This window comes from Scatophagus argus, chromosome 20, assembly GCF_020382885.2.
Source record: "Scatophagus argus isolate fScaArg1 chromosome 20, fScaArg1.pri, whole genome shotgun sequence".
NCBI classification, from domain to species: Eukaryota; Metazoa; Chordata; class Actinopteri; family Scatophagidae; genus Scatophagus; species Scatophagus argus.
In genome coordinates this window covers 16,808,463-16,835,795 of record NC_058512.1, presented here as the reverse complement: position 1 = coordinate 16,835,795, position 27,333 = coordinate 16,808,463, and the positions used below count along the sequence as shown (strand labels likewise).

The following is a 27,333-nucleotide window of genomic DNA, read 5'->3' as shown; positions in this document are numbered from 1 at the left end:
GTGGTGCGGAAGATGGGTCCAGCGAGATTGACCTTCCTGGGAAGAGAAAACCCAGGCAAATCTTTCATATCAATCTCCTGAAGGAGTGGCATGAGAGGCAACCGGAGTTGCAACTCAGTATGCTGGCAGTGGCAGAGGGGGAGGAGAGTCCAGAGCAGTTCTTCCCCATCAGCCAGCAGTCAACCACCCTAGACCTGTCGCACCTGACTCCTCAGCAGCAGAGAGGGATGGAAGCGGTCATCCCTGCAGGTCTCTTCCAGGAGAGACCGGGCTTCACGACAGTGGTCGAGCATACCATCCCTCTGAAGGAAACAAATCCGGTGCGGCAGCGGATGTACCGGGTACCTGAGCGTCTCCTGCCATGCCTCAAGGTGGAGGTGGAGGAGATGCTGGCCTTGGGGGTGATCGAGAAATCGTCTAGTGAGTGGAGCAACCCAGTAGTGCTGGTGCCCAAAGATGGCACCATGCGCTTTTGTATCGACTTTCGAAAAGTGAACGCACAGTCCCACTTTGATGCTTACCCTATGCCGAGGCTGGAAGACTTGATTGAGCGCCTGGGCAAAGCATCATTTATAACCACATTAGACTTGTGCAAGGGATATTGGCAAGTACCTCTGACTAAAGAGGCCAGACCCTACACAGCCTTTCGTACCCCTCAGGGGCTGTTTCAGTTTCGGGTAATGCCCTTTGGTCTGCAGGGGGCACCAGCCACTTTTCAGAGACTGATGGACATTGTGTTGGCTGGTACAGACTCTTTTGCTGCAGCTTACCTCGATGACATTGTGGTGTACAGCGCAACCTGGGAGGACCACCTCTGTCATCTAGGTGAGGTGTTTCAGCGCATCCAGCAGGCGGGCTTGACCATCCACCCGCAGAAGTGTGCCCTGGCGAAGGAGGAGGTGCGGTACCTTGGCCATGTTCTGGGCCGAGGGGTGATTCGGCCGCAGAAAGAGAAGGTTCAGGCGGTACTGGACTGCCCACAGCCCCAGACCAAGAAGGATGTCCGGTCATTCCTGGGCCTAGTGGGGTGGTACCGTCGGTTTGTGCCGGACTTTGCACGGCGAGCGGCACCATTGTCAGACTTGACCCGGAAGTCGGGATCCTCCAAGGTCCAGTGGGGGGAGAAGCAAGAGCAGGCGTTCCTGGACCTGAAAGAGGCGCTCTGCAAAGACCCAGTGCTCCAGAGTCCTGATTTTGAACAACCCTTCACTGTCCAGACTGATGCCTCCGTTGTTGGCCTTGGGGCAGTGCTGCTCCAAGGAGAGGGGGACAACAAGAAGCCTGTGGCATACATCAGCCGCAAACTGTTTCCTCGCGAGACCAGGTATGCAGCCGTTGAGCTTGAGTGTCTGGCCGTGAAGTGGGCTCTAGACACTTTAAAATATTATTTATTGGGACTTCCGGTTGGTGAGCGGGATGGAGTAGTGGTGTTTTTCTAGACTCCCGCCACGCATTTTCCATTTTGACCACAAATTATCTTAAAGTTGGTGCATTTAGTAACTTCGACACATCAAAACCTGCCTTTAAGTGCTTTACAAGCCAACATGGCATCTACCATCTACCAATTTAGCCAGCCCAATATCACCAAATGAGGTTGCAAATGCTATTAGGGCTTTACAATCATCTGTTTTCACAAGTTTCAAACTAAAGACACTGTGATTCGTGCTGCCCGTCGGAAGCGAGGTGAGCTGAAGTATGATGGTAAGTCGATATACATTTACGAAGACTACTGCCCTGAAGTGCTGGATCAACGTGCAGAGTACAAAGACGTAATGAATCGACTCTACACCCTCCAATTCAAGCCTTCACTGCTCTACCCGGCGCGGTTATTTATCAGGTCCGAAAACGGAGGAGGAAGACGGCGCCTGTCTTCAGTGAAAGCAGCTCAGCAGTTTTTGGCCGCGTACCAGAAACCTACTTCGCCGATGGAGGACTGATGTTGATCAACGCCGGTGTTTACAGGTTCACCTTTCTTGCTACTGTTTTTTCTTGTAGTATGGACTTATACGAATCTGAAAGCAGGAATGTTGAGTAACGTTAACAATCTGAAAAAGTAGGCTTATGTTACAAGTTTTTTCATTAGTGTTTTATTTCCTAAGATGCCACCGGGTGGCGCAGTTAATGACAGTCCTGTTGACTGAGTGTGTTGCTTTCTTATTGGAGTTACAGAATGCGTGAATTTAACCGATGTGACGTGCAAAGTGTGACTCATTGTTTTTCTCTTGTCTTTCGCAAATCAGCTGTTAAGTTGAACCCCTTTAGATTCGTTATGTTCAGAATGGTTGAAATTACTGTTGCATTAATACTTTCAAATAATGTGTGGCGGGGCAGAAGAGAGTAGAGAGGAGCCCCGGGAGAATTTTGTTAAGAGATCTTCGCACGTTTGTGCAAGGGTTGGGGAGGTGGTTGGGAATGGTGGGGGTGGGTGACTGCATGTTTGGGGTGGGGAGGGATGGGGAAGGGTTCTTATTTTATTTTTTATTTTTATCTCTCTCTCTTTTCTTTCTCCTCCTCTTTTTATTTCTCAGATATTGTGCCATAGCATATGTCTTCAGGTTTCAATATTATGCACATTTATATCATATACCACAACATGCATATAATACACAGTTAACTCCACTGCCTGTATGGAAAGTACAAACACTGTGAATAATATCCGTTTCATATCATGGAACGTCAAGGGGGCAAACCAAGCAACTAAAATAAATAAGATAATGTCACATATTCAGGGTCTTAGAGGAGACGTGGTGTTTCTGCAGGAGACACACTTGCGTAGTGATGAAATTTTACGCATTAAGAGGGGTAGGTTTAGTCAATTGTATCACTCCAAGTTTGGTGCTAGGGCTAGGGGAGCTGCAATCTTAATTCAAAATCATATCCCCTTTGAGTTAGAAAAAGTTGTAGCGGACTCATCTGGTAGGTTTGTTATAGTGTCGGGGAAGCTGTGCAATATCCCAGTTATCTTAGCTAGTGTTTATGCACCAAATTGGGATGATGAACAGTTCATATCCAGGTTCTTTACCTCCATTCCCAATATTGAAACATACCACATAATCATAGGAGGGGATTTCAATTTTGTTCAAGATGCTGACTTAGACAGATCCTCTTCCAGACCATATTCCCTTTCAAATTCGGCTAAACAACTTGCTTCCACTGCAGCAGAGCTGGGTTTTTCAGACCCATGGAGGTTTAAATTTCCTGACAAAAAATCATTCTCTTTTTTTCACACGTCCATCGTTCTTATTCTAGAATAGACTTTTTTCTCCTAGATAATCGATTACTTTCTACTATCCACTCATGTGAGTACCATAGTATTATGATTTCTGATCATGCACCCACATCTCTAGACATACATTTTCCTACTTACAGACGTCCTTTAAAGCCATGGCGATTCAGTTCATATTTATTAGCTAATGACCCCTTTATTGAGTCTTTAACATCCTCCATACAGCTATTTTTTGAAATTAATGATACCCCAGATGTGTCAAGAGGCACTTTATGGGAAACCTTCAAGGCATATCTAAGAGGTCACATAATTTCCTACTCATCTCATCTTAACAAAATGAATATGGCCAGACAGTCAGAATTAACACAAATGCTTAAAGAAGTTGATGACAATTATTCTACAAACCCAGACCCTGCACTATACAAAAAACGCCTGCAACTTCAATCTGAGTTTGACTGTCTAACTACTAATGAAGCAGAACGACAATTGCTCCAATCTAGACAACGTTTTTTTGAGTCAGGAGATAAGGCTGGCAAACTCCTTGCCCAGCAGTCTAGATCTGCAGCTGCTTCTAGGCTTATTCCAAGTGTTAAGTCACCATCTGCCGTTACCCTTACTGACCCAAAACATATAAATGAAACATTTGCTAAATTTTATTCTGATCTATATGCATCAGATCATCCACAGATTAATACAACCAATCTGCTCAATACTATTGAATTTCCCAGAGTAGAGAGTGAGTTAGTAGAAAATTTAGCCAGCCCAATATCACCAAATGAGGTTGCAAATGCTATTAGGGCTTTACAAAGTGGCAAATCACCGGGTCCAGATGGATTCACGGTAGAATTTTATAAGAAATTTGCCCCACTTCTCTGCGATGTATATAATGAGGCACTGTCTGTTGGTCGACTCTCTCCAACCCTAACTAACGCCACTATTTCTCTTTTGTTGAAAAAAGACAAACCTTTACTTTGTAGTAGTTTCAGACCCATATCTCTCCTAAACGTGGATTACAAGATTCTAGCCAAACTTTTGTCTCTTCGCCTCCAGCTGATTTTACCAAGAATCATTTCATCGGATCAAACAGGCTTCATGTTAGGAAGACACTCATTTCACAATACCAGAAGACTATTTAATATACTTAACATGCCCAGCTCCAGCACCCCAGAGGTTGTGGTGTCGCTGGATGCTGAGAAAGCTTTTGACAGGGTGGAATGGGACTTTCTTTTTGAAATAATGGATAAATTTGGGTTAGGTTCAGGTTTTATTTCATGGGTCAAATTGTTATATTCATCTCCAGTTGCATCTGTACAAACAAATTATACCATCTCACCCCCTTTTCAGCTCCACCGTGGTACTAGACAGGGCTGTCCACTGTCCCCTTTATTGTTTGCCATAGTCATTGAACCTCTGGCAATCTGGTTAAGATCTGAACCTAGATTTCAAGGTATCTTTCGCCATGGTACTGTGCATAAGCTATCATTATATGCAGACGATCTACTCCTTTATGTCTTAGATATTCTAAATCAGTTCGGCCAATTGTCTGGCTATAAACTCAATTTTGGGAAAAGTGAGCTATTTGCAATAAATAACTTGGTTGGGGATCTCCCAAACAACATCGCCCCTTTTAGGAGGGCAAATGAAGGCTTTAAATATTTAGGGATATTTGTTACAAGGCCCCTGGCAGATACTTTAAGTAAAAATTTTGTTCCCTTGCTTGGTAAGGTTGAGGAAGACTTTACCAGATGGTCCACCTTGCCTTTGTCTTTGGCTGGCAGGGTGAACCTTATCAAGATGGCTGTTTTGCCAAAGTTTCTTTACCTTTTTCAACATATTCCCGTACTTACTTCAAAAAAGTTTTTTGCTAAATTGGACAAATCAGTGTCAAAGTTTCTTTGGGCCAGTAAACCTGTGCGCATGCAGAAAAAAATATTGCAACTTCCTAAGAGAGAGGGGGGCCTTGCTCTCCCCAATTTTTTGCACTATTACTGGGCAGCCAATATTTATAAACTATTGTATTGGACTGACAAATCCACTACCAATCAACCCGCCTGGGTCCAAATTGAAATTTCCTCATCTCAAGTCTCATTGAGGTCATGGCTATGCTCTTCACTTTCTGTGTCAACCACTGATGTAAGCATTAACCCAGTAGTCAAACAGTCCCTTAAAATATGGTTGCAATTCAGGAGGCATTTTGGCCTGAAAGATTGCTCTATTTATGCTCCAGTATTACACAACAATAATTTCAAACCATCAATTATGGACCCTGCCTTTCAGCTGTGGTTTGAAAGGGGTATAACCTCTATTAATGATCTTTTTGATAATGGTACTTTCATGAGCTTTACTGATCTGTCAACCAAATTTAAGCTCCCTCCTTCCCATCTCTTTCGTTTTTTTCAAATTAGACACTTCGTTCAGAAAAACTACTCTGACTTCCCAAATCTCCCCTCAAAAACTTTGCTAGATTCACTTCTTGTGTTAAACCCCAATCAGAGAGGGAATATTTCATATATTTTTAGAGCACTTGATTCTATCACTGCAATCTTCCCCCAACAAACAAAGAATCTATGGGAACAGGATCTAGGAATGACTCTTGAAGAAGACCAGTGGGCTAACATTCTAGAGTTAGTACACCATTCCTCCATCTGTGCCCGACATGGGTTAATCCAATGCAAATTTATACACAGAATCTACTACACTAATCATAGATTGTCAAAATTTTATCCCAATGTCGCAGACATCTGTAATAGATGTAACCAGTCTCCTGCCGATCTTATGCACATGTTTTGGTCATGTCCAAAGCTGATAGACTTTTGGTCTAAAATATTTGATACTCTCCACATAGCCTATAATGTGGGAGCTGACCCCCACCCTTTACCAGCTCTTTTTGGTATTCCACAGACTAACGCCTTTACAAGGGAAGCACAACATAGTATAGCTTTTTGTACTTTACTGGCCAGACGCTTAATTTTTGACATGTTTGGCGTGGCGTACGCCATGGACGCTTCGGCGCTGAATATTCAGCCCGCTGCATCGCTCACTCACTACAACCACAACTCACCCGTGTCAGTTTTCTCCCCGGTCTAGCATCCAGGCGTGTGGTGAGGTACCCACTACTCGTCCACCTCTTCATTTCAGTTTGTAAAGACTCTGGTTTGCCATACATTCACACAGCCACCTGCACTCCCGGTCCAGCTCCACTGCTCCTCTGCGGAAGCGCGCGCGGCTGCAGGGGCGGACTTTATTGGGCACAGGGCAAGGGGGCACGGCCCATTGCACTCAGGGGGTTTTTATTTTCTTATGGTGTTGGCTATGTGGTGTTTGTGTAAAATTATTGTATGGTGTGTAAATATTTGGTGTGTGGATAAATTATATAATGCAGTATTTATTTTTTTTGTGTTTATTTATTATGATTAGTGTATTGGAATGACCCTTATGTTTGTTGGTAATCCCCTCCATAATGAAGGCATGTGGGACACTTCAAGGTCAGCTGGAAGAAGGTTCTTTGGTCTGGTGAGACCAAAATGGAGCTTTCTCACCATTAGACTAGATGTGATGTTTGGTGGACATGAAACACTGCACATCACCATAAACACACCACCCCCACCATGAAGCATGGCTGTGGCAGCATTATGCTGTGGGGATGCTTCTCGGCAGCAGGTCGTGGAAGGCTTGTAAAGGTAGAGGGTAAAGTGCGTACAGCAAAATATGAGAAATCCTGGAGGACAATCTGTTTCAGTGTACAACAGAACTCCGAGCTGGGAGAGATTTATTTTCTAGCAAGACAATAACCCGAAGCATACAGCGTAAGCTACACAACGAAGTCTTGGAGTGGCCTGCACTGGAACTGCCAATTAGCCAAAGAATCTCTGTGGCTAGTACAGCCTTACAGAGCTGCCTAGCAAGAATGTAGACTCTCAGACTTGTCAGTCAGAAGTCTTTTGGCCTTGACCACTTACCTGGGGGAGTATGGAGGGCAGAGACAGTTTCATTGTTCAAAGAGCTGCTGTTGATGCTGCTAGTTTTGGTGGTTGCGATGCCGGCTTGCGTGGACTGGGTCACAGATGTTGGGTCAGACCCTGAACCAGAGCTTGTGGGCTTGGCTGTGGTAGCTGGGGATATAGCAGAAGAATAAAATGAGAAGGTGACTAATTAAGATCGATTACACCTCATGTATAATTGGTTTTGGTGCTGTTGTGCTAAATACCAAATGTTTGCATGCTAACCTGATATTACGTAAATTGTACTTGCTAAATTTCAGCATGTTCACATTGTTGCTGCAAGCCTGTTAACATGCTGACACTCCATTTGGCATCCCTTGCAGTTCAGTTAAAAATATGGTATATGTGTAAATCTGTATAGAGCAGGCCATCCTCATAAATTGAGTGTCCATGCAAGAAGGAGACTCGTGAGGGAGGCCACCAAGACACCTGTGAGTGCTCAGAACTATTAAAAGCTTCAGCAGCTGAGATGAGACAGACTGCAAATTATATCCCAGGTTCTTCACCAGTCAAATCTTTATGGAAGAAAGCCACGGTTGAAGAAAGCTTGTGTTAAATCTCAACTAGAGTTTGCCTGAAGGCATGTGGGACACTTCAAGGTCAACTGGAAGAAGGTTCTTTGGTCTGGTGAGACCAAAATGGAGCTTTCTCACCATTAGACTAGATGTGATGTTTGGTGGACATGAAACACTGCACATCACCATAAACACACCACCCCCACCATGAAGCATGGCTGTGGCAGCATTATGCTGTGGGGATGCTTCTCGGCAGCAGGTCGTGGAAGGCTTGTAAAGGTAGAGGGTAAAGTGCGTACAGCAAAATATGAGAAATCCTGGAGGACAATCTGTTTCAGTGTACAACAGAACTCCGAGCTGGGAGAGATTTATTTTCTAGCAAGACAATAACCCGAAGCATACAGCGTAAGCTACACAACGAAGTCTTGGAGTGGCCTGCACTGGAACTGCCAATTAGCCAAAGAATCTCTGTGGCTAGTACAGCCTTACAGAGCTGCCTAGCAAGAATGTAGACTCTCAGACTTGTCAGTCAGAAGTCTTTTGGCCTTGACCACTTACCTGGGGGAGTATGGAGGGCAGAGACAGTTTCATTGTTCAAAGAGCTGCTGTTGATGCTGCTAGTTTTGGTGGTTGCGATGCCGGCTTGCGTGGACTGGGTCACAGATGTTGGGTCAGACCCTGAACCAGAGCTTGTGGGCTTGGCTGTGGTAGCTGGGGATATAGCAGAAGAATAAAATGAGAAGGTGACTAATTAAGATCGATTACACCTCATGTATAATTGGTTTTGGTGCTGTTGTGCTAAATACCAAATGTTTGCATGCTAACATGCTAACCTGATATTACGTAAATTGTACTTGCTAAATTTCAGCATGTTCACATTGTTGCTGTAAACCTGTTAACATGCTGACACTCCATTTGGCATCCCTTGCAGTTCAGTTAAAAATATGGTATATGTGTAAATCTGTATAGAGCAGGCCATCCTCATAAATTGAGTGTCCATGCAAGAAGGAGACTCGTGAGGGAGGCCACCAAGACACCTGTGAGTGCTCAGAATTATTAAAAGCTTCAGCAGCTGAGATGAGACAGACTGCAAATTATATCCCAGGTTCTTCACCAGTCAAATCTTTATGGAAGAAAGCCACGGTTGAAGAAAGCTTGTGTTAAATCTCAACTAGAGTTTGCCTGAAGGCATGTGGGACACTTCAAGGTCAACTGGAAGAAGGTTCTTTGGTCTGGTGAGACCAAAATGGAGCTTTCTCACCATTAGACTAGATGTGATGTTTGGTGGACATGAAACACTGCACATCACCATAAACACACCACCCCCACCATGAAGCATGGCTGTGGCAGCATTATGCTGTGGGGATGCTTCTCGGCAGCAGGTCGTGGAAGGCTTGTAAAGGTAGAGGGTAAAGTGCGTACAGCAAAATATGAGAAATCCTGGAGGACAATCTGTTTCAGTGTACAACAGAACTCCGAGCTGGTGGAGATTTATTTTCTAGCAAGACAATAACCCGAAGCATACAGCGTAAGCTACACAACGAAGTCTTGGAGTGGCCTGCACTGGAACTGCCAATTAGCCAAAGAATCTCTGTGGCTAGTACAGCCTTACAGAGCTGCCTAGCAAGAATGTAGACTCTCAGACTTGTCAGTCAGAAGTCTTTTGGCCTTGACCACTTACCTGGGGGAGTATGGAGGGCAGAGACAGTTTCATTGTTCAAAGAGCTGCTGTTGATGCTGCTAGTTTTGGTGGTTGCGATGCCGGCTTGCGTGGACTGGGTCACAGATGTTGGGTCAGACCCTGAACCAGAGCTTGTGGGCTTGGCTGTGGTAGCTGGGGATATAGCAGAAGAATAAAATGAGAAGGTGACTAATTAAGATCGATTACACCTCATGTATAATTGGTTTTGGTGCTGTTGTGCTAAATACCAAATGTTTGCATGCTAACATGCTAACCTGATATTACGTAAATTGTACTTGCTAAATTTCAGCATGTTCACATTGTTGCTGCAAACCTGTTAACATGCTGACACTCCATTTGGCATCCCTTGCAGTTCAGTTAAAAATATGGTATATGTGTAAATCTGTATAGAGCAGGCCATCCTCATAAATTGAGTGTCCATGCAAGAAGGAGACTCGTGAGGGAGGCCACCAAGACACCTGTGAGTGCTCAGAATTATTAAAAGCTTCAGCAGCTGAGATGAGACAGACTGTGCAAATTATATCCCAGGTTCTTCACCAGTCAAAGCTTTATGGGAGAAAGCCACGGTTGAAGAAAGCTTGTGTTAAATCTCAACTAGAGTTTGCCTGAAGGCATGTGGGACACTTCAAGGTCAACTGGAAGAAGGTTCTTTGGTCTGATGAGACCAAAATGGAGCTTTCTCACCATTAGACTAGATGTGATGTTTGGTGGACATGAAACACTGCACATCACCATAAACACACCACCCCCACCATGAAGCATGGCTGTGGCAGCATTATGCTGTGGGGATGCTTCTCGGCAGCAGGTCGTGGAAGGCTTGTAAAGGTAGAGGGTAAAGTGCGTACAGCAAAATATGAGAAATCCTGAAGGACAATCTGTTTCAGTGTACAACAGAACTCCGAGCTGGGAGAGATTTATTTTCTAGCAAGACAATAACCCGAAGCATACAGCGTAAGCTACACAACGAAGTCTTGGAGTGGCCTGCACTGGAACTGCCAATTAGCCAAAGAATCTCTGTGGCTAGTACAGCCTTACAGAGCTGCCTAGCAAGAATGTAGACTCTCAGACTTGTCAGTCAGAAGTCTTTTGGCCTTGACCACTTACCTGGGGGAGTATGGAGGGCAGAGACAGTTTCATTGTTCAAAGAGCTGCTGTTGATGCTGCTAGTTTTGGTGGTTGCGATGCCGGCTTGCGTGGACTGGGTCACAGATGTTGGGTCAGACCCTGAACCAGAGCTTGTGGGCTTGGCTGTGGTAGCTGGGGATATAGCAGAAGAATAAAATGAGAAGGTGACTAATTAAGATCGATTACACCTCATGTATAATTGGTTTTGGTGCTGTTGTGCTAAATACCAAATGTTTGCATGCTAACATGCTAACCTGATATAACGTAAATTGTACTTGCTAAATTTCCGCATGTTCACATTGTTGCTGCAAACCTGTTAACATGCTGACACTCCATTTGGCATCCCTTGCAGTTCAGTTAAAAATATGGTATATGTGTAAATCTGTATAGAGCAGGCCATCCTCATAAATTGAGTGTCCATGCAAGAAGGAGACTCGTGAGGGAGGCCACCAAGACACCTGTGAGTGCTCAGAATTATTAAAAGCTTCAGCAGCTGAGATGAGACAGACTCTGCAAATTATATCCCAGGTTCTTCACCAGTCAAAGCTTTATGGGAGAAAGCCACGGTTGAAGAAAGCTTGTGTTAAATCTCAACTAGAGTTTGCCTGAAGGCATGTGGGACACTTCAAGGTCAACTGGAAGAAGGTTCTTTGGTCTGATGAGACCAAAATGGAGCTTTCTCACCATTAGACTAGATGTGATGTTTGGTGGACATGAAACACTGCACATCACCATAAACACACCACCCCCACCATGAAGCATGGCTGTGGCAGCATTATGCTGTGGGGATGCTTCTCGGCAGCAGGTCGTGGAAGGCTTGTAAAGGTAGAGGGTAAAGTGCGTACAGCAAAATATGAGAAATCCTGGAGGACAATCTGTTTCAGTGTGCAACAGAACTCCGAGCTGGGAGAGATTTATTTTCTAGCAAGACAATAACCCGAAGCATACAGCGTAAGCTACACAACGAAGTCTTGGAGTGGCCTGCACTGGAACTGCCAATTAGCCAAAGAATCTCTGTGGCTAGTACAGCCTTACAGAGCTGCCTAGCAAGAATGTAGACTCTCAGACTTGTCAGTCAGAAGTCTTTTGGCCTTGACCACTTACCTGGGGGAGTATGGAGGACAGAGACAGTTTCATTGTTCAAAGAGCTGCTGTTGATGCTGCTAGCTATGGTGGTTGCGATGCCGGCTTGCGTGGACTGGGTCACAGATGTTGGGTCAGACCCTGAACCAGAGCTTGTGGGCTTGGCTGTGGTAGCTGGGGATATAGTAGAAAAATACAACAAGGAGGTGGTTTATGGTGTTCCATGTGTATATGCAAAAAAACTTTAGACATTGTATTCTCATGATATTTAAAAAATACAATATAAATAATTAATTAATAATTAAAATACTTTTAAATGTTTGTTTCAGACTCAGAATCCATCATTAGTGTAAATACTTCCCACACCTGACTGGACAAACATAGTGCACAGTTGAGTTTCACAGGTCGTTGATTCCAAATTTCTAACTGAAACACAGAACCATCTCCAGAATCTTGATCAAATGTCTCATACATTGTGAAATGAATTTCGGTTTGAATATGTTTGAAGCTCAAGACAGACTATGCACTGACCAAATAAATGATTTTATTAATGCCTAAAATGTTGATTTTTTATAGTGTTTTAGGAATGTGAGAGTTGTCAGGTGCTCAGAATTATTAAAAGCTTCAGCAGCTGAGATGAGACAGACTCTGCAAATTATATCCCAGGTTCTTCACCAGTCAAAGCTTTATGGGAGAAAGCCACGGTTGAAGAAAGCTTGTGTTAAATCTCAACTAGAGTTTGCCTGAAGGCATGTGGGACACTTCAAGGTCAACTGGAAGAAGGTTCTTTGGTCTGGTGAGACCAAAATGGAGCTTTCTCACCATTAGACTAGATGTGATGTTTGGTGGACATGAAACACTGCACATCACCATAAACACACCACCCCCACCATGAAGCATGGCTGTGGCAGCATTATGCTGTGGGGATGCTTCTCGGCAGCAGGTCGTGGAAGGCTTGTAAAGGTAGAGGGTAAAGTGCGTACAGCAAAATATGAGAAATCCTGGAGGACAATCTGTTTCAGTGTGCAACAGAACTCCGAGCTGGGAGAGATTTATTTTCTAGCAAGACAATAACCCGAAGCATACAGCGTAAGCTACACAACGAAGTCTTGGAGTGGCCTGCACTGGAACTGCCATTTAGTCAAAGAATCTCTGTGGCTAGTACAGCCTTACAGAGCTGCCTAGCAAGAATGTAGACTCTCAGACTTGTCAGTCAGAAGTCTTTTGGCCTTGACCACTTACCTGGGGGAGTATGGAGGGCAGAGACAGTTTCATTGTTCAAAGAGCTGCTGTTGATGCTGCTAGCTTATGGTGGTTGCGATGCCGGCTTGCGTGGACTGGGTCACAGATGTTGGGTCAGACCCTGAACCAGAGCTTGTGGGCTTGGCTGTGGTAGCTGGGGATATAGTAGAAAAATACAACAAGGAGGTGGTTTATGGTGTTCCATGTGTATATGCAAAAAAAACTTTAGACATTGTATTCTCATGATATTTAAAAAATACAATATAAATAATTAATTAATAATTAAAATACTTTTAAATGTTTGTTTCAGACTCAGAATCCATCATTAGTGTAAATACTTCCCACACCTGACTGGACAAACATAGTGCACAGTTGAGTTTCACAGGTCGTTGATTCCAAATTTCTAACTGAAACACAGAACCATCTCCAGAATCTTGATCAAATGTCTCATACATTGTGAAATGAATTTCGGTTTGAATATGTTTGAAGCTCAAGACAGACTATGCACTGACCAAATAAATGATTTTATTAATGTCTAAAATGTTGATTTTTTATAGTGTTTTAGGAATGTGAGAGTTGTCAGGTGCTCAGAATTATTAAAAGCTTCAGCAGCTGAGATGAGACAGACTGCAAATTATATCCCAGGTTCTTCACCAGTCAAAGCTTTATGGGAGAAAGCCACGGTTGAAGAAAGCTTGTGTTAAATCTCAACTAGAGTTTGCCTGAAGGCATGTGGGACACTTCAAGGTCAACTGGAAGAAGGTTCTTTGGTCTGGTGAGACCAAAATGGAGCTTTCTCACCATTAGACTAGATGTGATGTTTGGTGGACATGAAACACTGCACATCACCATAAACACACCACCCCCACCATGAAGCATGGCTGTGGCAGCATTATGCTGTGGGGATGCTTCTCGGCAGCAGGTCGTGGAAGGCTTGTAAAGGTAGAGGGTAAAGTGCGTACAGCAAAATATGAGAAATCCTGGAGGACAATCTGTTTCAGTGTGCAACAGAACTCCGAGCTGGGAGAGATTTATTTTCTAGCAAGACAATAACCCGAAGCATACAGCGTAAGCTACACAACGAAGTCTTGGAGTGGCCTGCACTGGAACTGCCATTTAGTCAAAGAATCTCTGTGGCTAGTACAGCCTTACAGAGCTGCCTAGCAAGAATGTAGACTCTCAGACTTGTCAGTCAGAAGTCTTTTGGCCTTGACCACTTACCTGGGGGAGTATGGAGGGCAGAGACAGTTTCATTGTTCAAAGAGCTGCTGTTGATGCTGCTAGTTTTGGTGGTTGCGATGCCGGCTTGCGTGGACTGGGTCACAGATGTTGGGTCAGACCCTGAACCAGAGCTTGTGGGCTTGGCTGTGGTAGCTGGGGATATAGCAGAAGAATAAAATGAGAAGGTGACTAATTAAGATCGATTACACCTCATGTATAATTGGTTTTGGTGCTGTTGTGCTAAATACCAAATGTTTGCATGCTAACATGCTAACCTGATATTACGTAAATTGTACTTGCTAAATTTCAGCATGTTCACATTGTTGCTGCAAGCCTGTTAACATGCTGACACTCCATTTGGCATCCCTTGCAGTTCAGTTAAAAATATGGTATATGTGTAAATCTGTATAGAGCAGGCCATCCTCATAAATTGAGTGTCCATGCAAGAAGGAGACTCGTGAGGGAGGCCACCAAGACACCTGTGAGTGCTCAGAATTATTAAAAGCTTCAGCAGCTGAGATGAGACAGACTGCAAATTATATCCCAGGTTCTTCACCAGTCAAATCTTTATGGAAGAAAGCCACGGTTGAAGAAAGCTTGTGTTAAATCTCAACTAGAGTTTGCCTGAAGGCATGTGGGACACTTCAAGGTCAACTGGAAGAAGGTTCTTTGGTCTGGTGAGACCAAAATGGAGCTTTCTCACCATTAGACTAGATGTGATGTTTGGTGGACATGAAACACTGCACATCACCATAAACACACCACCCCCACCATGAAGCATGGCTGTGGCAGCATTATGCTGTGGGGATGCTTCTCGGCAGCAGGTCGTGGAAGGCTTGTAAAGGTAGAGGGTAAAGTGCGTACAGCAAAATATGAGAAATCCTGGAGGACAATCTGTTTCAGTGTGCAACAGAACTCCGAGCTGGGAGAGATTTATTTTCTAGCAAGACAATAACCCGAAGCATACAGCGTAAGCTACACAACGAAGTCTTGGAGTGGCCTGCACTGGAACTGCCATTTAGTCAAAGAATCTCTGTGGCTAGTACAGCCTTACAGAGCTGCCTAGCAAGAATGTAGACTCTCAGACTTGTCAGTCAGAAGTCTTTTGGCCTTGACCACTTACCTGGGGGAGTATGGAGGGCAGAGACAGTTTCATTGTTCAAAGAGCTGCTGTTGATGCTGCTAGTTTTGGTGGTTGCGATGCCGGCTTGCGTGGACTGGGTCACAGATGTTGGGTCAGACCCTGAACCAGAGCTTGTGGGCTTGGCTGTGGTAGCTGGGGATATAGCAGAAGAATAAAATGAGAAGGTGACTAATTAAGATCGATTACACCTCATGTATAATTGGTTTTGGTGCTGTTGTGCTAAATACCAAATGTTTGCATGCTAACATGCTAACCTGATATTACGTAAATTGTACTTGCTAAATTTCAGCATGTTCACATTGTTGCTGCAAGCCTGTTAACATGCTGACACTCCATTTGGCATCCCTTGCAGTTCAGTTAAAAATATGGTATATGTGTAAATCTGTATAGAGCAGGCCATCCTCATAAATTGAGTGTCCATGCAAGAAGGAGACTCGTGAGGGAGGCCACCAAGACACCTGTGAGTGCTCAGAATTATTAAAAGCTTCAGCAGCTGAGATGAGACAGACTGCAAATTATATCCCAGGTTCTTCACCAGTCAAATCTTTATGGAAGAAAGCCACGGTTGAAGAAAGCTTGTGTTAAATCTCAACTAGAGTTTGCCTGAAGGCATGTGGGACACTTCAAGGTCAGCTGGAAGAAGGTTCTTTGGTCTGGTGAGACCAAAATGGAGCTTTCTCACCATTAGACTAGATGTGATGTTTGGTGGACATGAAACACTGCACATCACCATAAACACACCACCCCCACCATGAAGCATGGCTGTGGCAGCATTATGCTGTGGGGATGCTTCTCGGCAGCAGGTCGTGGAAGGCTTGTAAAGGTAGAGGGTAAAGTGCGTACAGCAAAATATGAGAAATCCTGGAGGACAATCTGTTTCAGTGTACAACAGAACTCCGAGCTGGGAGAGATTTATTTTCTAGCAAGACAATAACCCGAAGCATACAGCGTAAGCTACACAACGAAGTCTTGGAGTGGCCTGCACTGGAACTGCCATTTAGTCAAAGAATCTCTGTGGCTAGTACAGCCTTACAGAGCTGCCTAGCAAGAATGTAGACTCTCAGACTTGTCAGTCAGAAGTCTTTTGGCCTTGACCACTTACCTGGGGGAGTATGGAGGGCAGAGACAGTTTCATTGTTCAAAGAGCTGCTGTTGATGCTGCTAGTTTTGGTGGTTGCGATGCCGGCTTGCGTGGACTGGGTCACAGATGTTGGGTCAGACCCTGAACCAGAGCTTGTGGGCTTGGCTGTGGTAGCTGGGGATATAGCAGAAGAATAAAATGAGAAGGTGACTAATTAAGATCGATTACACCTCATGTATAATTGGTTTTGGTGCTGTTGTGCTAAATACCAAATGTTTGCATGCTAACATGCTAACCTGATATTACGTAAATTGTACTTGCTAAATTTCAGCATGTTCACATTGTTGCTGCAAGCCTGTTAACATGCTGACACTCCATTTGGCATCCCTTGCAGTTCAGTTAAAAATATGGTATATGTGTAAATCTGTATAGAGCAGGCCATCCTCATAAATTGAGTGTCCATGCAAGAAGGAGACTCGTGAGGGAGGCCACCAAGACACCTGTGAGTGCTCAGAATTATTAAAAGCTTCAGCAGCTGAGATGAGACAGACTCTGCAAATTATATCCCAGGTTCTTCACCAGTCAAAGCTTTATGGGAGAAAGCCACGGTTGAAGAAAGCTTGTGTTAAATCTCAACTAGAGTTTGCCTGAAGGCATGTGGGACACTTCAAGGTCAGCTGGAAGAAGGTTCTTTGGTCTGGTGAGACCAAAATGGAGCTTTCTCACCATTAGACTAGATGTGATGTTTGGTGGACATGAAACACTGCACATCACCATAAACACACCACCCCCACCATGAAGCATGGCTGTGGCAGCATTATGCTGTGGGGATGCTTCTCGGCAGCAGGTCGTGGAAGGCTTGTAAAGGTAGAGGGTAAAGTGCGTACAGCAAAATATGAGAAATCCTGGAGGACAATCTGTTTCAGTGTGCAACAGAACTCCGAGCTGGGAGAGATTTATTTTCTAGCAAGACAATAACCCGAAGCATACAGCGTAAGCTACACAACGAAGTCTTGGAGTGGCCTGCACTGGAACTGCCATTTAGTCAAAGAATCTCTGTGGCTAGTACAGCCTTACAGAGCTGCCTAGCAAGAATGTAGACTCTCAGACTTGTCAGTCAGAAGTCTTTTGGCCTTGACCACTTACCTGGGGGAGTATGGAGGGCAGAGACAGTTTCATTGTTCAAAGAGCTGCTGTTGATGCTGCTAGTTTTGGTGGTTGCGATGCCGGCTTGCGTGGACTGGGTCACAGATGTTGGGTCAGACGCTGAACCAGAGCTTGTGGGCTTGGCTGTGGTAGCTGGGGATATAGCAGAAGAATAAAATGAGAAGGTGACTAATTAAGATCGATTACACCTCATGTATAATTGGTTTTGGTGCTGTTGTGCTAAATACCAAATGTTTGCATGCTAACATGCTAACCTGATATTACGTAAATTGTACTTGCTAAATTTCAGCATGTTCACATTGTTGCTGCAAGCCTGTTAACATGCTGACACTCCATTTGGCATCCCTTGCAGTTCAGTTAAAAATATGGTATATGTGTAAATCTGTATAGAGCAGGCCATCCTCATAAATTGAGTGTCCATGCAAGAAGGAGACTCGTGAGGGAGGCCACCAAGACACCTGTGAGTGCTCAGAATTATTAAAAGCTCCAGCAGCTGAGATGAGACAGACTGCAAATTATATCCCAGGTTCTTCACCAGTCAAATCTTTATGGAAGAAAGCCACGGTTGAAGAAAGCTTGTGTTAAATCTCAACTAGAGTTTGCCTGAAGGCATGTGGGACACTTCAAGGTCAGCTGGAAGAAGGTTCTTTGGTCTGGTGAGACCAAAATGGAGCTTTCTCACCATTAGACTAGATGTGATGTTTGGTGGACATGAAACACTGCACATCACCATAAACACACCACCCCCACCATGAAGCATGGCTGTGGCAGCATTATGCTGTGGGGATGCTTCTCGGCAGCAGGTCGTGGAAGGCTTGTAAAGGTAGAGGGTAAAGTGCGTACAGCAAAATATGAGAAATCCTGGAGGACAATCTGTTTCAGTGTGCAACAGAACTCCGAGCTGGGAGAGATTTATTTTCTAGCAAGACAATAACCCGAAGCATACAGCGTAAGCTACACAACGAAGTCTTGGAGTGGCCTGCACTGGAACTGCCATTTAGTCAAAGAATCTCTGTGGCTAGTACAGCCTAACAGAGCTGCCTAGCAAGAATGTAGACTCTCAGACTTGTCAGTCAGAAGTCTTTTGGCCTTGACCACTTACCTGGGGGAGTATGGAGGGCAGAGACAGTTTCATTGTTCAAAGAGCTGCTGTTGATGCTGCTAGTTTTGGTGGTTGCGATGCCGGCTTGCGTGGACTGGGTCACAGATGTTGGGTCAGACCCTGAACCAGAGCTTGTGGGCTTGGCTGTGGTAGCTGGGGATATAGCAGAAGAATAAAATGAGAAGGTGACTAATTAAGATCGATTACACCTCATGTATAATTGGTTTTGGTGCTGTTGTGCTAAATACCAAATGTTTGCATGCTAACATGCTAACCTGATATTACGTAAATTGTACTTGCTAAATTTCAGCATGTTCACATTGTTGCTGCAAGCCTGTTAACATGCTGACACTCCATTTGGCATCCCTTGCAGTTCAGTTAAAAATATGGTATATGTGTAAATCTGTATAGAGCAGGCCATCCTCATAAATTGAGTGTCCATGCAAGAAGGAGACTCGTGAGGGAGGCCACCAAGACACCTGTGAGTGCTCAGAATTATTAAAAGCTTCAGCAGCTGAGATGAGACAGACTCTGCAAATTATATCCCAGGTTCTTCACCAGTCAAAGCTTTATGGGAGAAAGCCACGGTTGAAGAAAGCTTGTGTTAAATCTCAACTAGAGTTTGCCTGAAGGCATGTGGGACACTTCAAGGTCAGCTGGAAGAAGGTTCTTTGGTCTGGTGAGACCAAAATGGAGCTTTCTCACCATTAGACTAGATGTGATGTTTGGTGGACATGAAACACTGCACATCACCATAAACACACCACCCCCACCATGAAGCATGGCTGTGGCAGCATTATGCTGTGGGGATGCTTCTCGGCAGCAGGTCGTGGAAGGCTTGTAAAGGTAGAGGGTAAAGTGCGTACAGCAAAATATGAGAAATCCTGGAGGACAATCTGTTTCAGTGTGCAACAGAACTCCGAGTTAGTTAGTTAGTTAGTAGTACAGCCTTACAGAGCTGCCTAGCAAGAATGTAGACTCTCAGACTTGTCAGTCAGAAGTCTTTTGGCCTTGACCACTTACCTGGGGGAGTATGGAGGGCAGAGACAGTTTCATTGTTCAAAGAGCTGCTGTTGATGCTGCTAGTTTTGGTGGTTGCGATGCCGGCTTGCGTGGACTGGGTCACAGATGTTGGGTCAGACCCTGAACCAGAGCTTGTGGGCTTGGCTGTGGTAGCTGGGGATATAGCAGAAGAATAAAATGAGAAGGTGACTAATTAAGATCGATTACACCTCATGTATAATTGGTTTTGGTGCTGTTGTGCTAAATACCAAATGTTTGCATGCTAACATGCTAACCTGATATTACGTAAATTGTACTTGCTAAATTTCAGCATGTTCACATTGTTGCTGCAAGCCTGTTAACATGCTGACACTCCATTTGGCATCCCTTGCAGTTCAGTTAAAAATATGGTATATGTGTAAATCTGTATAGAGCAGGCCATCCTCATAAATTGAGTGTCCATGCAAGAAGGAGACTCGTGAGGGAGGCCACCAAGACACCTGTGAGTGCTCAGAATTATTAAAAGCTTCAGCAGCTGAGATGAGACACTGCAAATTATATCCCAGGTTCTTCACCAGTCAAATCTTTATGGAAGAAAGCCACGGTTGAAGAAAGCTTGTGTTAAATCTCAACTAGAGTTTGCCTGAAGGCATGTGGGACACTTCAAGGTCAGCTGGAAGAAGGTTCTTTGGTCTGGTGAGACCAAAATGGAGCTTTCTCACCATTAGACTAGATGTGATGTTTGGTGGACATGAAACACTGCACATCACCATAAACACACCACCCCCACCATGAAGCATGGCTGTGGCAGCATTATGCTGTGGGGATGCTTCTCGGCAGCAGGTCGTGGAAGGCTTGTAAAGGTAGAGGGTAAAGTGCGTACAGCAAAATATGAGAAATCCTGGAGGACAATCTGTTTCAGTGTGCAACAGAACTCCGAGCTGGGAGAGATTTATTTTCTAGCAAGACAATAACCCGAAGCATACAGCGTAAGCTACACAACGAAGTCTTGGAGTGGCCTGCACTGGAACTGCCATTTAGTCAAAGAATCTCTGTGGCTAGTACAGCCTTACAGAGCTGCCTAGCAAGAATGTAGACTCTCAGACTTGTCAGTCAGAAGTCTTTTGGCCTTCACCACTTACCTGGGCGAGTATGGAGGACAGAGACAGTTTCATTGTTCAAAGAGCTGCTGTTGATGCTGCTAGATATGGTGGTTGCGATGCTGGCTTGCGTGGACTGGGTCACAGATGTTGGGTCAGACCCTGAACCAGAGCTTGTGGGCTTCGCTGTGGTAGCTGGGGATATAGCAGAAGAATAAAATGAGAAAGTGACTAATTAAGATCGATTACACCTCATGTATAATTGGTTTTGGTGCTGTTGTGCTAAATACCAAATGTTTGCATGCTAACATGCTAACCTGATATTACGTAAATTGTACTTGCTAAATTTCAGCATGTTCACATTGTTGCTGCAAACCTGTTAACATGCTGACACTCCATTTGGCATCCCTTGCAGTTCAGTTAAAAATATGGTATATGTGTAAATCTGTATAGAGCAGGCCATCCTCATAAATTGAGTGTCCATGCAAGAAGGAGACTCGTGAGGGAGGCCACCAAGACACCTGTGAGTGCTCAGAATTATTAAAAGCTTCAGCAGCTGAGATGAGACAGACTCTGCAAATTATATCCCAGGTTCTTCACCAGTCAAAGCTTTATGGGAGAAAGCCACGGTTGAAGAAAGCTTGTGTTAAATCTCAACTAGAGTTTGCCTGAAGGCATGTGGGACACTTCAAGGTCAGCTGGAAGAAGGTTCTTTGGTCTGGTGAGACCAAAATGGAGCTTTCTCACCATTAGACTAGATGTGATGTTTGGTGGACATGAAACACTGCACATCACCATAAACACACCACCCCCACCATGAAGCATGGCTGTGGCAGCATTATGCTGTGGGGATGCTTCTCGGCAGCAGGTCGTGGAAGGCTTGTAAAGGTAGAGGGTAAAGTGCGTACAGCAAAATATGAGAAATCCTGGAGGACAATCTGTTTCAGTGTGCAACAGAACTCCGAGCTGGGAGAGATTTATTTTCTAGCAAGACAATAACCCGAAGCATACAGCGTAAGCTACACAACGAAGTCTTGGAGTGGCCTGCACTGGAACTGCCATTTAGTCAAAGAATCTCTGTGGCTAGTACAGCCTTACAGAGCTGCCTAGCAAGAATGTAGACTCTCAGACTTGTCAGTCAGAAGTCTTTTGGCCTTGACCACTTACCTGGGGGAGTATGGAGGGCAGAGACAGTTTCATTGTTCAAAGAGCTGCTGTTGATGCTGCTAGTTTTGGTGGTTGCGATGCCGGCTTGCGTGGACTGGGTCACAGATGTTGGGTCAGACCCTGAACCAGAGCTTGTGGGCTTGGCTGTGGTAGCTGGGGATATAGTAGAAAAATACAACAAGGAGGTGGTTTATGGTGTTCCATGTGTATATGCAAAAAAACTTTAGACATTGTATTCTCATGATATTTAAAAAATACAATATAAATAATTAATTAATAATTAAAATACTTTTAAATGTTTGTTTCAGACTCAGAATCCATCATTAGTGTAAATACTTCCCACACCTGACTGGACAAACATAGTGCACAGTTGAGTTTCACAGGTCGTTGATTCCAAATTTCTAACTGAAACACAGAACCATCTCCAGAATCTTGATCAAATGTCTCATACATTGTGAAATGAATTTCGGTTTGAATATGTTTGAAGCTCAAGACAGACTATGCACTGACCAAATAAATGATTTTATTAATGTCTAAAATGTTGATTTTTTATAGTGTTTTAGGAATGTGAGAGTTGTCAGGTGCTCAGAATTATTAAAAGCTTCAGCAGCTGAGATGAGACAGACTGCAAATTATATCCCAGGTTCTTCACCAGTCAAAGCTTTATGGGAGAAAGCCACGGTTGAAGAAAGCTTGTGTTAAATCTCAACTAGAGTTTGCCTGAAGGCATGTGGGACACTTCAAGGTCAACTGGAAGAAGGTTCTTTGGTCTGGTGAGACCAAAATGCAGCTTTCTCACCATTACACTAGATGTGATGTTTGGTGGACATGAAACACTGCACATCACCATAAACACACCACCCCCACCATGAAGCATGGCTGTGGCAGCATTATGCTGTGGGGATGCTTCTCGGCAGCAGGTCGTGGAAGGCTTGTAAAGGTAGAGGGTAAAGTGCGTACAGCAAAATATGAGAAATCCTGGAGGACAATCTGTTTCAGTGTGCAACAGAACTCCGAGCTGGGAGAGATTTATTTTCTAGCAAGACAATAACCCGAAGCATACAGCGTAAGCTACACAACGAAGTCTTGGAGTGGCCTGCACTGGAACTGCCAATTAGCCAAAGAATCTCTGTGGCTAGTACAGCCTTACAGAGCTGCCTAGCAAGAATGTAGACTCTCAGACTTGTCAGTCAGAAGTCTTTTGGCCTTGACCACTTACCTGGGGGAGTATGGAGGGCAGAGACAGTTTCATTGTTCAAAGAGCTGCTGTTGATGCTGCTAGCTATGGTGGTTGCGATGCCGGCTTGCGTGGACTGGGTCACAGATGTTGGGTCAGACCCTGAACCAGAGCTTGTGGGCTTGGCTGTGGTAGCTGGGGATATAGTAGAAAAATACAACAAGGAGGTGGTTTATGGTGTTCCATGTGTATATGCAAAAAAACTTTAGACATTGTATTCTCATGATATTTAAAAAATACAATATAAATAATTAATTAATAATTAAAATACTTTTAAATGTTTGTTTCAGACTCAGAATCCATCATTAGTGTAAATACTTCCCACACCTGACTGGACAAACATAGTGCACAGTTGAGTTTCACAGGTCGTTGATTCCAAATTTCTAACTGAAACACAGAACCATCTCCAGAATCTTGATCAAACGTCTCATACATTGTGAAATGAATTTCGGTTTGAATATGTTTGAAGCTCAAGACAGACTATGCACTGACCAAATAAATGATTTTATTAATGCCTAAAATGTTGATTTTTTTATAGTGTTTTAGGAATGTGAGAGTTGTCAGGTGCTCAGAATTATTAAAAGCTTCAGCAGCTGAGATGAGACAGACTGCAAATTATATCCCAGGTTCTTCACCAGTCAAAGCTTTATGGGAGAAAGCCACGGTTGAAGAAAGCTTGTGTTAAATCTCAACTAGAGTTTGCCTGAAGGCATGTGGGACACTTCAAGGTCAACTGGAAGAAGGTTCTTTGGTCTGGTGAGACCAAAATGAAGCTTTCTCACCATTAGACTAGATGTGATGTTTGGTGGACATGAAACATTGCACATCACCATAAACACACCACCCCCACCATGAAGCATGGCTGTGGCAGCATTATGCTGTGGGGATGCTTCTCGGCAGCAGGTCGTGGAAGGCTTGTAAAGGTAGAGGGTAAAGTGCGTACAGCAAAATATGAGAAATCCTGGAGGACAATCTGTTTCAGTGTGCAACAGAACTCCGAGCTGGGAGAGATTTATTTTCTAGCAAGACAATAACCCGAAGCATACAGCGTAAGCTACACAAAAATGGTTTAAAGACAACAAAGTGTTGGAATGGCCTGGAGTTGTCTTGCAATGAAGAGTGGGGAAAAACTGCAGTGCCCAGATGTGCACCCAAGATGCATCTACTAAATACTGACTTGAAGGAGGTGAAGAAACGCCATTACTTACTTTACTTTGTAGATTTTTTTTATTATTTGACATTACTTTGTCGAAAAATGTTTTCACTTTGACATTAGTTTTTTTGCTATTTTTTATCAAAGAGGCCAAATTATATCGACCATGATTCCATTTATAAAACTAATAAAAGAGGGAAACATCCAAAGGGATATTTCAAATGATCAGCATGTATGGGAGGAGAATTTGGTGGTTCACTTGAAAATGATGTTCTTTCTGATGATGGAGTTGATGAGACAGTTGGATCTGTCGTATGTCCTGTTGATGGACAGCAGAAAATCAGCCCTGCAAAATCAAAAGATGTATATTAATTACAATGTTGAAGATCTTGGTATAACTAATGAAAGTATAATGACTATCTTACCAAGCTGACCAAATACGTGAAAAAGTAATGACATCCCCTTCAGACTCACGTGTACTTTGTGTTCTGAACTTTCAGCAAATTTTAGCATCCAAACATGCTATGTTCTCCCAGTAACACTAAGTTAGGGTTTATCAACATGGTAACCTACAAATGATCTTGTTTGGAGCATTGTCATTGTGAACATGTCAGCATGCTGGTGTGACTTAACTCAAAGCACAGTGGGGTGCTTAAATACAGTCTCACAGAGCTGCTAGTGTTACAGCAGACTTTTTAACAAATCCGAATCCTGAAAACAAAATTGTAACTATGGCTGATATATATTAAATGAATGTATATTCAGTTATGGACTACTTAAAGGGATGTGACAATTCACTTCAACTTCAAAACTGCTCTGAGAGAATTCATTTCAAGCCTCATCGTATCAAAGCAGAAAACAGTAAGGGAGGAGATGGGTGTGTGTGTGTCTGGGTTTTAAGATGGAGAAGGGCATATGTTTCTGCTGATCTGTGATGAGATATTAGAGGAGGATGTGCCTCTGCTACCTTAAGATGGAATGAACGCCCATCCTGAATAAAGTATGAATAAGATAGCACTCACTGGACTGCCATATTTAAGACGCTGTGAGTGAGGACGGTCACCTATTTTTTTTTTCATACTGTGTGCAGATCTCAGCAAAAATCGAACATGATAATGATCTGAGGATAGCTGGGACATCATACCTGCAACATTATACTTATATATTTATATACATGAATACACGAATATGTCACAGACATGCCATCTACGAAAAATCTGTGCAGAAAAATTGGGCTTGCAGCAACAGTATTGTTTGTATGGACACCACAAACGTACGTGCTGCAACACCTCATTGACGTAGACACACACAGGTAAAGGTAGGAAGTGTGTCCTAGGCTGTTGTTACTTCCCATGTGCTTCCGTTTGAAGCGTATTTGAAAGCGTTTGAAAGTATTTACATTTCACCATGGCAGAACGAGTGAGGCAGAAATTTCACTGACTTTAAAGGAGACACTGTCATCATGCCACATTTTAAGTCACTGAGCTCTTTATGACCCATTCTGAAACATAGATGTTTGTTTAAATCATGGCTATGTGCTTATTCCCCTGTTAGCAATGTGTGTGGTTGAAACATAACTCAAATATTAGTGGGGGTGTCCACTGACTTTTAAAGTATATTTGAAGCTGAAGTTACATGTTTGAATTGACTCAAAATAAGTGCAACTATTGCAAATTAAGCCAAATTTCAGTACTGGAGGTATTCCAATCTTACTTTAATGTCATAGTATAATACAAAGATGATATGTATTCCATTCTTGTAAACTTCATAGATAGTATATATTTCATGTGTTTTTTTGTTTGTTTTTTTTTACTCATTGCTAATTACTAATTTTTTATGTTAATATCAGTTACATTATGTTTTCTTTCCCTTTGGTTGAGGTAATTCTCACTTAAGCGGGGTCTCCAGCAGGGACAACGTAGAGCTGTAGAGCCTTGTGAGTGGGTGCATTGTTCCCTCGCTCACTTGTGAGCACACTGAAATAAAGTTTGAGTTACAGCTTTTTAGTCTGATCTTTTATTTCTCTTTTGTCAGTAAGAGATTTTTTCCCAAACGCAAATCAAAGTATGACTTGTTAATGTAACATGGTTCATATAATACGATGTATAATAAGATATTATTTAAAAACAAATGACATTATGAGATGATAGATTAATTTTTATCAAAGAATTAAATTTGTAAAGAAAAATGAGATTTTGTGGCTCAGTTTGCTGGCTGATTTTCATTGTATTTAAATAAATTGTCTCTCACTTTTATTTTTCCCACAAAAAGTGAACTTGTTCTGTCTTTTTCTCAAGTCACATGTCTTTGAATAACATTGAGTAGTGTAATTAATCTGGGATATTTCCTGAAACTACAAAATTCATTTTCAGCTGGCAGACTTTTTAAAACATTAAAAACCAAATTCTACGGCTTGGCACCAATTGAAATAACATACAAAGATGTGGATGCATGGCAGAGTTTACTTACATGCTAATAAAATTTGCAGGTTGATCCTCATCACTGTGTGCGATTGTATTTCCCTCTTGTTGTACTGCATGCAGCTCTGTGCTCTCTGCTTCCTGTGGATAACAGTCATTTTAGGTGACTGATCAAAAGGGTGAGGCTAAATGATAGGAGAAACGACTGTGTCATGTCATGTTACCCCGAAATAAGGATGTCTTCTCTTTCCAGGGAGCAGTAAGTTAAAAGTGAAAGTATAAACTGTGTTGTTAAAGTCCTCAGAGCCCCTCTGAAGAGAACTTGAAGAGATGATGAGAAAGGATTCCAAAAGTTGTCCATAGCTAGAACATTTTTATTGACAAACTGACCGCCTTGTTGACCGACATAGAACTATCCCAGGGTAATTTTTTCGATATGTAGACTCATAGACAATGTTTCAAAAACTACCTACATCAACTAATGACAGGTTTTAGTCTCACTTCCAGATTCAGACATTATTTGCTGTTTGACTTTACCTGTTTTTAGGCATGGGCAGGATCTTTTACAGCAGCAGCAGACTGCAGTTTGGAGTCATCAGGAGTGCTTTACCTAATCTGAAGTTGCACTCATGCTCAGGTGACTAA

At 43.3% G+C, this 27,333-nt stretch overlaps 1 protein-coding gene across 1 annotated transcript in view; it reads right to left on the bottom strand.

Moving 5' to 3' along the window:
• Positions 1–23,458, bottom strand: part of LOC124052106 (serine-rich adhesin for platelets-like) — a 37,358-nt gene extending 13,900 nt beyond the window's left edge. Inside the window, exons 1-15 of the mRNA XM_046376027.1 lie at positions 23,443–23,458; positions 23,098–23,250; positions 21,879–22,031; positions 19,633–19,785; positions 18,610–18,762; positions 17,487–17,639; positions 16,362–16,514; positions 15,239–15,391; positions 14,116–14,268; positions 12,895–12,957; positions 11,674–11,826; positions 10,549–10,701; positions 9,424–9,576; positions 8,301–8,453; positions 7,186–7,338 (exon numbers count right to left, since the gene is read on the bottom strand). Coding sequence (XP_046231983.1) covers positions 7,186–7,338; positions 8,301–8,453; positions 9,424–9,576; positions 10,549–10,701; positions 11,674–11,826; positions 12,895–12,957; positions 14,116–14,268; positions 15,239–15,391; positions 16,362–16,514; positions 17,487–17,639; positions 18,610–18,762; positions 19,633–19,785; positions 21,879–22,031; positions 23,098–23,250; positions 23,443–23,458 — 2,068 coding nt within the window. The remainder of the gene's footprint in view (positions 1–7,185; positions 7,339–8,300; positions 8,454–9,423; positions 9,577–10,548; positions 10,702–11,673; positions 11,827–12,894; positions 12,958–14,115; positions 14,269–15,238; positions 15,392–16,361; positions 16,515–17,486; positions 17,640–18,609; positions 18,763–19,632; positions 19,786–21,878; positions 22,032–23,097; positions 23,251–23,442) is intronic.
• Positions 23,459–27,333: the final 3,875 nt, after the last annotated feature.